A 15,477-nucleotide genomic window follows, 5' to 3' on the forward strand; every position below is an offset into this window, starting at 1 on the left:
TGCGGAATGATCGGAATGTCTCTCCTTGATATAGCTGCTATTACAGGACTCCCAATAAATTCTCTAGATTGTACCCCTGACATGCAATCCAAGCACCAGTATAATGTCATCTTAACCAACTCCTACAGCGACTTCATTGCCCATAACATGGGTGAAGAAGGTACAAAAATCACAGATGATGAACATGTAGCCTTCTTATTTTATTGGTTAAACGCAACCCTATTCTGCTCTCGAAGCGTACAAATGTCAACGCTCTTCCTTCCCTTAGTTACTCTTCTTCATGAAGGGAAAGTTCTCAACTTGGCCAAGCTTACTTTAGGGCACATTTTTGAAGAGCTTGGTCAATTTGTTTGTAACCTCTGAGACAATAAAATAATCAGTGCAGGAAGTCCTCTGTGGCTTCAATTATGGCTCAATGCCATTTTTGAGAATTTTATGACAAAACCTGAAGGTGGCAGTACTGACAAGCAACACATTGAAGGTTTTCAATTGTCTAATTACAAACCCAATTTTCTGAACACCCAATCAAACGAAGATAGATTCTGGGTTGTTTTCTCTCTTTTTCATTCTTGCAAAGATTTTGACAATGACCAACTCAATTTAACTCCTTTTATGTGTCGCAATTGCGGCCCTGCCTGGCTGGATCGTTTACTCTTTCCTAACACTAATGAAGATAGTGAATTGCAAACCGAATTTGGGCAAACCTGCTGGCTGTTCAAGTAATTTCGATAGGGTTGCCTTTACACAAAAAAGAAAGGTTCAAGATAACCCTATATGCTTCTCATTTAACAGCCAGACAACTTGGGTTTTCTCAAGCTATCCCAACAGCACAACCTCGACATGGTGATCCATTCTGCCACATTGCTCTAACATCTCAAGAAGATTTCAATGCCTGTCTCTTAAAAAATCAACAACGGAAGGACCGCTTCAACTTCTTGATCTATGAACGCAGCTCATACATCACCAAATCCTGTTTCGAATGGTGGGCTACTTACTATTCAAGGTATACCCGTACCTTAGAAGAAATTCAACAAACTGCTGTTCGAACAGTCCCTGTCGCTGAAAGTTCCCCAAAAAGAACTCACAAAAGGAAAGCTGACACTGCTCGACCACCACCACACAAAAGTAGAAGGACTCCTACCAGAACCTCTCGAAAGGTAACTGTTTTTACTCATAACTTTTCTTTTTAACTTAAAATGTTCTACAAATTGTATTTTCTTAACCATACTCAATTCTGAACTTCTTACCAGTTACTGCTGCCATCATCAAGCGAAAGCGCTGATGAAAGTGAGCCAACCAATAAAGATACTATCGCTGCCTCCTTCCAATCGGAAGATATAGCCAATTCGGATCCTGGTCCTCAGCTGGTACAGAAACCCAGACTTCTTCCGGTAACACAATCATCTCTATCCACATTTTCATTCAAATTAAAATAGATTCTGAATTTATAACTGTGTACCTTTTATACCAGCCTACCACTGTTGCCCATTCAATTTCATCCTCTGTGGCTCCTGATCAACTAATTCTGCAACAACAAAATGACCCAGAGCACTCCACATCACATGACTCAATTCAATTCACAGAGCCTATTTAGCCAATTCCAGCTGTTTTTCCACCTCCTCTTCATACAACACAGGTGGTTGATCTGATGGCAAATCCCTTGCAGCACTCTCCAGTAGACACCCATATACTTGAGTTGATTTCACCAAACAATCAAACTACATTTTCTGCAGAAAACTAGGTAGCTCCAGATTCTGACTCTGCTTCTAGAATCGCTGACACCACCAATTAAGATTCTTCCCGATCTAGGGTCTTAGAGACTCCTCCCAAACCACCTAGTCCTCTTCAACAGGCTGGTTTTAAAACTCCCCCTAGACAAGTGTCTGAAACATTGGATGCCTCTACTACTCCACAAGTGCTACATTGGCCAGTTTGATCTTTGTTCTAGACCAAGTTATTCAAGAGGATGAAGTGCCTGTACCAATACCAACACTTCCAAGGCCTGCTACATCAAAACCTTCATTTGAATTAAGTGCTGACACCCGAGAACAGCTTCAATCACTTATAAAGCTTCTGGATCATCCACCTGCCACATGGGTTAATGATACAATTCTTAACCAACTTTTGTTTGAGCTTTTGAATTCTTCTATTGAGCTATCAGCCTCTTTACTTTATTCTAATTTAATTCAAAAATTCAAGCAACTACTCAATGAGAGCATAGCTTCTCAATTCCAAAACCAAGAAATGGAGAAAGAAGAAGCAAAGGTCCAATCTAGTATAGAGAGTTGTATTACAGCCTCTCGACCAGTTCAAGTCTCCCATGAAGAATTCGATTTGAGGATTGCTCATGCTATTTCCGTTCAAGCTTTTTATGACAAAGAGGAAACAAAACTTGAAGCAGAACTGGCTCAAATTAATGAAAAACTTACCAGAATACGTCAAAGATGAGCTATCATAGCCAAGCCTCTAGCTTTCGCTCAACAAGAACAACAACATCTCATCCAGGAGCTTATTTCGATCCAGACCAAACAGGAAGAATATGAAGAACAACTCAAAAAGATCCACTTTGACAAATTCAAACAAGCTGAAGTGCTTTTAACTTTGGCCAACAGGAGGGCAAAACTTCGCTCTGATTTAGCAAAATTACTAGCACCTTGAAGTTTTTCATTTCTCTTTGTATGACTATCTTTTCTATTTTCTAGACTTATGCATGTTGAACTTTTAATTCTGCCAACAATAGTATTGCTTCAAGTATTTTCCATTAATCGAGTTAATTACTCTTTCTGACTCGATATCTTTAATCAGATAAGCATTTCCCGAATATGTTCCTATCACTTGGAAAGGACCCTCCCAAGTATGGGACCATTTACCAAGAAATTTCAATTTCTTTTCCATTGGCAAGATAACTTTCAAAACCAATTCACCTATATTAAAAGACTTTTCCTTGATTCGATGATTGTAACTTCGAGCAATACTTGCTTTCTGTCGAATCATGTTATCGAGTGCCAAAATTCGCTCCGAATCTAACTCGCTCAATTCATCGAATATTGCATTCCAATAATCATCGACTAGTAAATTACTCTGCTTTGATATTCTTAAAGTATTTAGATTTATCTCTAGTGGTAACACTGCATCATGACCATACACCAACTTATATGGCGAAGTACCTGTCGAACCCCTTGGTGAGTTTCGATAAGCCCACAAGACTTGGCTTAAAGTTTCATGCCATGTTCGTGGCTTATTTCCAATATGTTTTTTTTTTATCAAACTTATCAAAATCTTATATGCTGCTTCTACTTGCCCATTAGCCTGTGCATAATAAGGAGTCGAGGTAACCATATTAATACTTCTCGAAGCTGCAAAATTTTTAATTCGCTGACCAGTAAACATTGTTCCTTGATCAGTACTTAATGTTTGAGGAATTCCAAATTGATGGATAATATATTCCTCAATAAAATCTATTATCTCACCTTAACTTACTTCTATCGAGGGAATCGCTTCAACCCATTTTGTAAAATAATCAATTGCTACTAAGATAAACTTGTGTTGTTTTGATGAAGGAGGATGAATTAACCCAATTAAATTCAAAGCCCAACCTTTAAATGGCCATGGCTTTATTATCGAATGTAATTCGGATGCTGGGATTTGTTGAATCGAGCCATGTTTCTGGCATTCTAGACATGCTTTTGCATAATCAATGCAATCTTTAATCATGGATGGCCAATATACATGATTGCAATATAACACCCACCTCATTTTTTTTCCAGCCTGATGGGCACCGCATATCCCATTGTGAACTTCACCCAAAGCAATATTTTGGTCATTTTGACCCAAACATCTCGATAAACTCCCATCGATACCTTTCTTATACAATTCATCAGCCATCAAAACAAAATTCATTGCTCGTAATTTCATCTTTCTATCGACTGGGATACTGGGATCTTTCAGATACTTAGCAACAGGCTTCCTCCAATCAACATCTTCCCATTCATCGATGCACAAACTTCCCTTTCATTTGCAGGAACTAAAATCTGATGAATACTGGCCAATTTCTTAAAGGTTCCTGAACCGATTTTGTACTTCGAAGAAATCTGGGCTAATTCATTAGCCATTTCATTTTGAATTCTTGGAATATGAACCAAAGAAACCTTTTGAAAAGACGTTAACAACTCCCAAGCAGTCGTCAAATACTTCTGTAACCTCTCATTATTACATTTAAATTCTTTCAATAACTGCTTCAAAACCAACTGGGAATCCCCTAATATCTGAACTTCCAAAACTCCCTTATTAATTAAGATTTCGAGGCCCAAAATCAAAGCTTCGTACTCTGCCTCATTATTCAAACAAGGATATTTTATTTCGAATACAAATTTTGACGGAATTCTTTCTGGTGAAACAATTAAAATTCCAACTCCTGCGCCATCTTTATGTTTTGACCCATCAAAATACAACTTCCAATAATCGACTTTTACTTCTATTACATTTTTCCCCTGGTCATTTAGATCTTCCGAATTATCTACAAGAAAATCTGCAATGACCTGCCCTTTTACAGCCTTGGCTGGGACATATTGTAGATCGAACTCTGTTAATGCTAGCATCCATTTTCCCAATCGTCCGCGCAACATCGGGAAGCTTAACATATTTTTGATTAAGTTAGTTTGTGCAATAACTTTTACCAATTTAGCCACCATATAACACTTTAGTTTCATACAAGCATGATATAGAGACAGACACAATTTTTTGATCGGGGAATACCTCGTTTTGATATCAGTTAAAACTCGACTAAGGTAATAAACTGCCCGCTCATGCCCATTTTCATCATCTTGGGCTAACATACACCCTATAGTATTTTCAGATGCTGCAATATATAATTTTAAGGGTTCAGATGGTCGAACATTCGCCATAATCGGGGCTTTAGACAAGTAAATCTTAATCAAATCGAATGCCAACTGATGCTCTGTTGTCCAATTGAATTGTGAATCATTTTTTAGTTTCACTAAAGGTGCAAACACTCTAGTTTGATCTGAAAGAATCGAAATGAATCTTCGAAGATAATTTACCTTATCCAAAAAAGATTGTACTTCTTTCTTCGATTTGGGTGCAGACAACGCCAATATCGCATCTGCTTTATTTTTGTCGATGGCAATCCCTTTTTTATGAACAATAAAACCCAAAAAATTCCAGCCGATACACCAAAAGCACATTTCAAAAGATTCATCTTTAAGCCTTTCTTCCTCATAGTAAGGAATGCTCTCCTTAAATGATCGATGTGCTGACTCACCGAAATCGATTGAACCATAACGTCATCGATATACACTTCCATAAATTTCCCAATAAACTCATAGAAAATAGCATTCATTGTCCACTGATATGTTGCCCCAGCATTTTTCAAGCCAAAAGGCATAACTACCCATTTCATATGTACCTAATGCCCCAGGACAACGAAAGGCAGTTTTAGCCACATCATCTTCTGCAATAAAAATTTGGTTATATCCAGAACAACCATCGATAAAACTAAGTATTTCATTTCCAGCTGCAGAATCGATTAACATATCTGCGATAGGCATAAAATATTCATCTTTTGGGGTAGCATTATTCAAATCTCGAAAATCGATGCATACTCTCAACTTCCCATTCTTCTTCATGACAGGGACAATATTTGACACTCACTCAACATAACGTACATTTCGAATAAATTTTGCTTTGATCAAGCGTTCTATCTCTTCTTTAATTTTTATATTAATCTCAGGAGCAAAACGTCTTGGAGTCTATTTCACAGGTCGAGCATTGGGTTTCAATGCTAATCGATGTTCCACTAGTGAACGATCGAGACTTGGCATCTCATGATAATCCCACGCAAAACAATCTTTAAACTCATGTAAAAGGTTAAAGAGTTCAGTTCGAAAAGGATCAACAAGATCCTTACAAATATATATAATTCGAACATCATCAAGAGTCCCCAGATTAACTTCCTCTAAGGGATCTTGAGATTCAAACCCTTTATAATAATCATCATCTTTTATTGAGTATTTCTCAAAACCCAATGGTTCTAAATCATAAATGCAATCAAAAGTGAAATCAATAGAATCATCAGAAACAGAAGAAACTTGATCATTGATTAAATCAGCATTACTTATATTTTCTACACAATGAGCCTTTGCTATTAAATCGGCAGTCCGGCTTGCATCATTATTTTCATTACAAGAAATAGGGAAATCATAACTAAATTCGACTAAAGACACCGAATCAAACACATTACAACTAATAACATTTCTACCCCTATGTGATTCAACTTCATCAGAAGAATCAACTTTATTCTCTAATAACTGAAAATTATTTAAATAATTATGTAATATTACCAGGTAGTCGGAAACTTCCTCAACCTGGTCCATAGAGCAGTTTCTCCAAGACCTTCAAGAAAGACACTCCGAACCAGTCGGCTCAAAGCCCAATTATGGATAATGTAACTTCACCGAGAGGCCTTCAGAGGATAGATAGCAACCTTCACAATTATAAGAATTTAGTGTCCGATCAACATTCAGAGGCTTCAGTTTAGACTTGTACATCCTGAAATCAACGTGCAGTTGTTCGACATACAAGTTCGAATCTACCTTAATGATTTTAGGTTTACCATCTTTTGTCCACAGAAGAACACTCAGATGCACAGTGGAAGGAACTGCACCCACACCATGGATCCAATCTCGCCTAGCAAAGCCTTATAGCTTGCTCTTGATGGAATCACCACAAAGACAGTATTACGCTCAGATGAGCCAATCTTCACAGTCAGAGTAACCAACCCTCTGGCCAAAGTCGAAGTCCCACTGAAGTCTGTCACAGTAATATTTGTAGGGACTAAATCATTAGGATGTTTACCCACTTTGATTAACATCCTCTCAAGCAACAGACTGATTGCAACATGGTGCACGAATTGTAAATCACACTTTTACACAACTCGTACCACTAACCAGCAAGTGCACTGGGTCGTCCAAGTAATACCTTACGTGAGTAAGGGTCGAATCCCACGGAGATTGTTGGCTTGAAGCAATCTATGGTTATCTTGTAACTCTTATTCAGGATATCAATTATAATTATCAGTTTGAATTGCGAAGAATAAAAGAGCATGAAATAAATACTTGTTATGCAGTAATGGAGAGTATGTTGGAGTTTTGGAGATGCTTTGTCTTCTGAATCTCTGCTTTCCCCCTGTCTTCTTCTTCACGCAGGCAAGGTTCTTCCTATGGAAATTTGTGTGTTGGTGGATCACCGTTGTCAATGGCTACCATCCGTCCTCTCAGTGAAAATGGTCCAGGTGCACTGTCACCGCACGGCTAATCATCTGTCGGTTCTCACTCATGCTGGAATAGGATCCATTGATCCTTTTGCGTCTGTCACTACGCCCAACCTTGTGAGTTTGAAGCTCGTCACAGTCATTCAATCCCTGAATCCTACTCGGAATACCACAGACAAGGTTTAGACTTTCCGGATTCTCAAGAATGCTGCCAATAGATTCTAGCTTATACCACAAAGATTCTGATTAAGGAATCCAAGAGATACTCATTCAATTGAAGGTAGAACGGAGGTGGTTGTCAGGCACGCGTTCATAGGTTGAGAATGGTGATGAGTGTCACGGATCATCACATCCATCATATTGAAGTGCGAATGAACATCTTAGATAGAAACAAGCGTGTTTGAATGGAAAACAGAAATAATTGCATTAATTCATCGAGACACAGCAGAGCTCCTCACCCCCAACAATGGAGTTTAGAGACTCATGCCGTCAAAGAGTACAAAGTTCAGATCTAAAATGTCATGAGGTGCAAAATAAATCTCTAAAAGTTGTTTAAATACTAAACTAGTAACCTAGGTTCACAGAAAATGAGTAAACTGAGATAGATAGTGCAGAAATCTACTTCTGGGGCCCACTTGGTGTGTGCTGGGGCTGAGACTTGAGCTTTTCACCTACCTGGGCTGTTTCTGGAGTCAAACACCAGGTTGTAACCTGTTTTGGGCATTTAACTCCAATTTGCAACCTGTTTCTGGCGTTTAACGCCAGAATGGAACATGGAACTGGCTTTAAATGCCAGTTTACGTCATTCATCATCGAGCAAAGTATGGACTATTATATATTGCTGGAAAGCCCTAGATGTCTACTTTCCAACCCAATTGAGAGCGTGCCAATTGGACTCTTGTAGCTCCAAAAGATCCATTCCGAGTGGAGGGAGGTCAGAATCCAACAGCATCAGCAGTCCTTTTTCAGCCTGAATAAGATTTTTGCTCAGCTCCCTCAATTTCAGCCAGAAAATACCTGAAATCACAGAAAAACACACAAACTCATAGTAAAGTCCAGAAATATAATTTTTAATTAAAAAATAATAAAAATATAATAAAAACTAACTAAATCATAATAAAAATATACTAAAAACAATGCCAAAAAGCGTATAAATTATCCGCTCATCACAACACCAAACTTAAATTATTGCTTGTCCCCAAGCAACTGAAAATCAAATAGGATAGAAAGAAGAGAATATACTATAAATTCCAAAATATCAATGAAACTTAGCTCCAATTAGATGAGCAGGACTAGTAGCTTTTTGCCTCTGAACAGTTTTGGCATCTCACTTTATCCATTGAAGTTCAGAATGATTGGCATCTATAAGAACTTAGAATTTAGATAGTGTTATTGATTCTCCTTGTTCAGTATGTTGATTCTTGAACACAGCTACTTTATGAGTTTTGGCCGTGGCCCTAAGCACTCTGTTTTCCAGTATTACCACCGGATACATAAATGTCACAGACACATAACTGGGTGAACCTTTTCAGATTGTGACTCAGCTTTGCTAAAGTCCCCAATTAGAGGTTTCCAGGGTTCTTAAGCACACTCTTTTTTTTCCTTTGGACCTCGACTTTAACCGCTCAGTCTCAAGTTTTCACTTGACACCTTCACGCCACAAGCACATGGTTAGGGACAGCTTGGTTTAGCCGCTTAGGCCAGGATTTTATTCCTTTAGGCCCTCCTATCCACTGATGCTCAAAGCCTTGGATCCTTTTTTATTATCCTTGCCTTTTGGTTTTAAGGGCTATTGACTTTTTGCTATTGCCTTTTGGTTTAAAGAGCTTCTGGCTTTTTCTGCTTGCTTTTTCTTTTTCGTTCTCTTTTTTTTGCCATTTTTTTCTTTTCTTTTTTTTTGCAAGCTTTTGTATTCACTGCTTTTTCTTGCTTTAAGAATCAATTTTATGATTTTTCAGATTATCAATAACATTTTTCCTTTTTCATCATTCTTCAAGAGCCAACATATTTAACATTCATAAACAACAAATTCAAAAGACATATGCACTGTTCAAGCATTCATTCAGAAAACAAAAAGTATTGTCACCACATCAAAATAATTAAACTAATTTCAAGGATGAATTTGAAATTCATGTACTTCTTGTTCTTTTGCTTTTAGAACATTTTTCATTTAAAAGAGGTGAAAGATTCATGGAATTATTCATAGCTTTAAGACATAGACACTAGACACTAATGATCATGTAGTAAAGACACAAACAATAAGCATAGTAAATGAAAAACAGGAAATTTAGAACAAGGAGATTAAGGAACGGGTCCACCTTAGTGAGGGCGGCGTCTTCCTCTTCTTGAAAAACCAATGGTGCTCTTGAGCTCCTCTATGTCTCTTCCTTGTCTTTGTTGCTCCTCTCTCATAGCTCTTTGATCTTTTCTAATCTCATGGAGGATGATGGATTGCTCTTGGTTCTCCATCCTTAGTTGTTCCATGTTGGAACTTAATTCTCCTAAGGAAGTGTTGATTTGCTCCCAATAGTTCTGTGGAGGAAAGTGCATCCCTTGAGGTATTAGTGGTTATGGAAAAAAAAAAGCAATGCTTTTTCCACACCAAACTTAAAATGTTTGCTCGTCCTCGAGCAAAAGAAGAAAGAAATGATGAGAAGAAGAAGAGATGGAGTTGTGTTGATGGTTTGAATTTGAGTGGGTGGGTGTAGGTGGGTTGTATGATGGTTTTAGGGGAGTAATGGAGGTGATTGGTGGAGGTTATTTTGGGGAAGAGTATTATAGAAAGGTGTGAAGAGGAGAGAAGAGGAGGTGGGGTAAGTGGGGATCCTGTGGGGTCCACAGATCCAGAGGGGTCAAGGACTTAACATCCCTGCTCCAATTAGGCGTGTAAAATGCCCTCTGTATGCAATCCTGGCGTTTAACGCCAGACTACTGCCTGTTTCTGGCGTTTAACGCTAGATTGATGCTTGTTTCTGGCGTTAAACGCCAGCTTGGTGCCTGTTTCTGGCATTAAACGCCAGCTTGGTGCCTGTTTCTGGCGTTAAACGCCAGATTGATGCTTGTTTCTGGCGTTTAAACGCCAGACTGTTCTTCCTCCAGGGTGTGCTATTTTTAATGCTATTTTTCACTCTGTTTTTGATTTTTCAGTAGTTTTTGTGACTTCACATGATCATCAACCTAAAGAAGACATAAAATAACAATGGAAAATAAATAGATATAATTAAATAACATTGGGTTGCCTCCCAACAAGCGCTTCTTTAATGTCAATAGCTTGACAGTGAGCTCTCATGGAGCCTCACAGATAATCAGAGTAGGGTTGGGGCCTCTCAACACCAAACTTAGAGTTTGGTTGTGGCCTCCCAACACCAAACTTAGAGTTTGAATGTGGGAGTTTTGTTTGACTCTGTATTGAGAGAAGCTTTTCATGCTTCCTCTCCATGGTTACAGAAGGAGAACCTTGAGTCCTATAGTTTGTAATGTCTGCAAACCACGGAGCTTCCTGAATAGCAAACAATTGCTCATCCGGAAAGGTTTCAGAGATCTCAGTAGGAGGGAGGGATGCTCCTGCTACTGGTTCTATCCGGGACAGGTGATCAGCTACTTAATTCTCTGTCCCTTTTCTGTCTCTTATTTTTATATCAAACTCTTACAGAAGCAACACCCATCTTATGAGCCTGGGTTTTGAATCCTGCTTTGTGAGAAGATATTTAAGAGCAGCATGGTCAGTGTACACAATCACTTTGGATCCTACTAAGTAAGATCTAAACTTGTCAATGGCGTAAACTACTGCAAGCAATTCTTTTTCTGTGGTTGTGTAATTTTTCTGGGCATCATTTAAAACGCGGCTAGCATAATAAATGACATGCAGAAGCTTGTCATGCCTCTGTCCCAGTACTGCACCAATGGTATGGTCACTGGCATCACACATTAGTTCGAATGGTAATGTCCAGTCTGGTGCAGAAATAACTGGTGCTGTGACCAGCTTAGCTTTTAGGGTTTCAAACACCTGTAGACACTCTGTGTCAAACACAAATGGCATGTCAGCAGCTAGCAGATTGCTCAAAGGTTTTGCGATTTTTGAAAAATCCTTTATAAACCTCCTATAGAATCCTGCATGCCCCAGAAAGCTTCTGATTGCCTTAACATTGGTGGGTGGTGGTAATTTTTTAATTACCTCTACCTTAGCTTGATCAACCTCTATTCCCTTGTTCGAAATTTTATGCCCAAGGACAATTCCTTCAGTCACCATAAAGTGACATTTTTCCCAATTTAAAACCAGGTTAGTCTCTTGACATCTTTTCAGAACAAGTGCTAGATGGTTAAGACAGGAGCTAAATGAGTCTCCAAATACTGAGAAGTCATCCATGAAGACTTCCAAAAATTTTTCTACCATATCAGAGAAGATAGAGAGCATGCACCTCTAAAAGGTTGCAGGTGCATTGCACAGACCAAAAGGCATTCTTCTGTATGCAAATACTCCAGATGGACATGTGAATGCTGTTTTCTCTTGGTCCTACGGATCTACTGCAATTTGGTTGTAACCTGAATAGCCATCCAAAAAGCAGTAGTATTCATGACCTGCTAGTCTTTCTAGCATTTGGTCTATGAATGGTAAAGGGAAGTGATCCTTCCTGGTGGCTGTATTAAGCCTTCTGTAGTCAATACACATACGCCACCCTGTAACTGTTCTTGTAGGAACCAGTTCATTTTTTTCATTATGAACCACTGTCATACCTCCCTTCTTGGGGACAACATGGACAGGGCTCACCCAGGAGCTATCAGAAATAGGATAAATAATCCCAGCCTCTAGTAACTTAGTGACCTCTTTCTACACCACCTCCTTCATGGCGGGATTTAGCCGCCTCTGTGGTTGAACCACTGGCTTAGCATCATCCTCCAATAGGATCTTGTGCATGCATCTGGCTGGGCTAATGCCCTTAAGATCACTTATGGACCACCCAAGAGCTGTCTTGTGTGTCCTTTGCACCTGAATTAGTGCTTTCTCTTCCTGTGGTTCTAAAGCAGAGCTTATGATTACAGGAAAAGTGTCACCTTCTCCCAGAAATGCATATTTCAGGGATGGTGGTAGTGGTTTGAGCTCGGGTTTAGGAGGTTTCTCCTCTTCTTGAGGAGTTTTTAGGGGTTCTTTTATTTCCTCTAGTTCCTCCAGATCAGGCTGAATATCTTTAAAAATGTCCTCTAGCTCTGATTCGAGACTCTCAGTCATATTGACCTCTTCCACCAGGGAGTCAATGATATCAACGCTCAGGCAGTCTTCTGATGTGTCTGCATGTTGCATAGCTTTGACAACATTCAACTTAAACTCATCCTCATTGACTCTCAGGGTTATCTCCCCTTTTTGGACGTCAATGAGGGTTCGTCCAGTTGCTAGGAATGGTCTTCCTAGAATGAGAGTTACACTCTTGTGCTCCTCCATTTCCAGCACTACAAAGTCAGTAGGGAAGGAAAATGGCCCAACCTTGACAATCATGTCTTCAATTATGCCTGATGGGTATTTAATGGAGCCATCAGCAAGTTGAAGACAGATCCGGGTTGGTTTGACCTCTTCAGTCAAGCCAAGCTTTCTAATAGTGGATGCAGGGATTAGGTTGATGCTTGCCCCAAGATCACATAGAGTTGTCTTGGTACAAGCACCCTCTAATGTGCATGGTATCATAAAGCTTCCAGGATCTTTAAGCTTTTCTGGGAAGCTTTTCAGAATGACTGCACTGCATTTTTCAGTGAGGAGAACTCTTTTAGTTTTTCTCCAATCCTTATTATGACTCAAGATCTCTTTCATGAACTTGGCATAAGAGGGTATTTGCTCAAGTGCCTCTACAAATGGAATCTTTATTTCAAGAGTCCTGAGATAGTCTGCAAAGCGGGCAAATTATTTATCCTGTTCTGCTTGGCGTTGTTTTTGAGGATAAGGTATTTTGGCTTTGTATTCTTCAACCTTAGTTGCTGCAGATTTATTTCCTACAGAGGTGGTTGGAGAAGCCTTTTTAGAGGGGTTGTTATCAGCACTTGTGTGTGTCTGATCCCTCACTGGCATTTGAATGCCAGGGTTAGAAGCTGGATTGGCGTTGGACGCCAACTCCTTACTTGTTCCTGGCGTTTGAACGCCAGAACTGAGCTTCCATTGGGTGTTTGACGCCATCTTCCTGCCTGTTTCTGGCGTTTGAACGCCAGAACTGTGCATGGGTTGGGCGTTTAACGCCAGCTTTGCATTCTTTTCTGGCGTTTGAATGCCAGAATTATTCCTCTCTGGGCTCTTACTGTCCTCAGAGGGATTTTGGATAATATTTTGCTCATCTTCTGTCAGTTATTCTTTTCTTGGCTTTCTGCTGCTCTGAAGTAAGGTATTTAATATTTTCCCACTTCTTAATTGAACTGCCTGGCACTCTTCTGTTATCTGCTTTGATAACTGCTGTTTTGTCTGATTCAATTGTGCCTCCATATTTTTATTAGCATTTTTAGTGTCTTGTAGCATCTCCTTGAATTCTGCCAGCTATTTTGTTAGAAAACACAAATGTTGATTGAGTTCAGCAACTTGTTCTAGAGGACCAAGTCCAGTAGACACTGCTTTGGCTTCTTCTTTTATGGAGGACCCACTACTTATGTACAGATGCTTATTTCTAGCAACTATATCAATAAGCTCTTGAGCCTCTTCAATAGTTTTTCTTATGTGTATACTGTATAGATCCACCAGCTGAGTGGTCTAGAGATACCTGAACTTTTTCTGTAAGCCCGTAGTAGAAGATGTCTAACTGCACCCACTCTGAAAATATTTCAGAGGGGCATTTCCTTAGCATCCCTCTGTACCTCTCCCAGGCGTTATAAAGGGATTCATCATCCTCTTGTTTAAAGTCTTGGATGTCCAGCCGTAGCTGTGTCATCCTTTTTGGAGGGAAATATTGATTCAGGAATTTGTCTGATAACTGTTTCCATGTTCTTATGCTTGCTGTGGGTTGGTTATTTAACCACCTTTTAGCTTGATCTTTTACAGCAAACGGAAACAATAATAGCCTGTATACATCCTGATCTACCTCCTTGTCACGCACTGTGTCAGCAATTTGCAAGAACTGCGCCAGAAACTCAGTAGGTTCTTCCTGTGGAAGACCGAAATACTGACAATTTTGCTGCACCATGACAATGAGCTGAGGATTTAGCTCAAAACTGCTTGCCTTGATGGGGGGTATACAGATGCTACTCCCATATGCAGCAGTAGTGGGGTTAGCATGTGACACCAGAGTCCTTCTGGACTGTTCATTTCCACTTAGGTCCATGATGGAGAAAGGGAGATGATGCGGATTGCAAATAAAATTTTTATTTTTTTATTTTTATTTTTTTTATTTTTTATTTTTTTGAAAACTGAAATTAAAATAAAATAAAATAAAATAAATGAAAAATTGACTATAATTTCGAAAATTAGAAGAAAAAGAAATAAAAAAAATTGAAAACTAAATTAATTAATTAAAAAGATTTGAAAAAAATAAGGGGTAAGAATTTTCGAAAAATGAAGAGAGAGAAAGTGGTTAGGAAGTTTTGAAAATTTAAATTTTAAATTTGAAAATTTGAATTTTGAATTTTGAAAAAGACGACAATATAAGATAAGGATTTGAAAGAGATTTAAATTTTGAAAAGATTTGATTTTTAAGTTTGAAAATTAAATTTTGAAATTTTAAATTTTAAAATTTGAAATTTGAAATTTGAAAATTAAATTTTGAATTTTGAATTTTGAATTTTGGAAGTTGAAAATTGAAATTTGAATTTGAAATAACATAAGATAAGATTTTGAAAAAGATATGATTTTTTTGAAAAAGAATTGAATTTTGAAATTTTGAAACGAAGATAAGATACAATAAAAATTTTTAAAATAAAAATCTGAATTTTTAAAAGCAAATTTTCAAAAATTCAATTTAAAATAAATAGAAAATATATTTTTAAATTTAATGAGGAAAGAGAAAAATAATAAAATGACATAAGACTTAAAATTTTTAGATCTAATGCTCCTTGTTTTTCAAAAATTTGGAGGAAAAATACCAAGGAACACCAAACTTAAAAATTTTAAGATCAAAATACAAAGAAGACTCAAGAACACCTTGAAGATTCACAAGAACACGAAGAACAAAAATTCAAAGACTCAAAGGACTCAAGAATATAGAAAAGGAACACTAAACTTAAAA

At 38.2% G+C, this 15,477-nt stretch overlaps 2 protein-coding genes across 2 annotated transcripts; both read right to left on the minus strand.

Moving 5' to 3' along the window:
• Window positions 1-2,721: 2,721 nt before the first annotated feature.
• Window positions 2,722-3,900, minus strand: LOC107640186 (uncharacterized). The gene is made up of 2 exons (XM_016343735.1): window positions 3,481-3,900; window positions 2,722-3,309 (listed from the first exon to the last, which is right to left on the minus strand). Exons 1-2 carry the CDS (start codon window positions 3,898-3,900, stop codon window positions 2,722-2,724), a joined length of 1,008 nt encoding a protein of 335 aa, XP_016199221.1.
• A 44-nt stretch (window positions 3,901-3,944) lies between these two features.
• Window positions 3,945-5,645, minus strand: LOC107640187 (uncharacterized). The gene is made up of 3 exons (XM_016343736.1): window positions 5,426-5,645; window positions 4,756-4,858; window positions 3,945-4,632 (listed from the first exon to the last, which is right to left on the minus strand). The coding sequence occupies exons 1-3, from the start codon at window positions 5,643-5,645 to the stop codon at window positions 3,945-3,947; spliced, it is 1,011 nt and encodes a 336-aa protein (XP_016199222.1).
• Window positions 5,646-15,477: the final 9,832 nt, after the last annotated feature.

Source organism: Arachis ipaensis, chromosome B5 (assembly GCF_059453495.1).
Source record: "Arachis ipaensis isolate K30076 ecotype BB chromosome B5, ASM5945349v1, whole genome shotgun sequence".
Classification (NCBI taxonomy): Eukaryota; Viridiplantae; Streptophyta; class Magnoliopsida; order Fabales; family Fabaceae; genus Arachis; species Arachis ipaensis.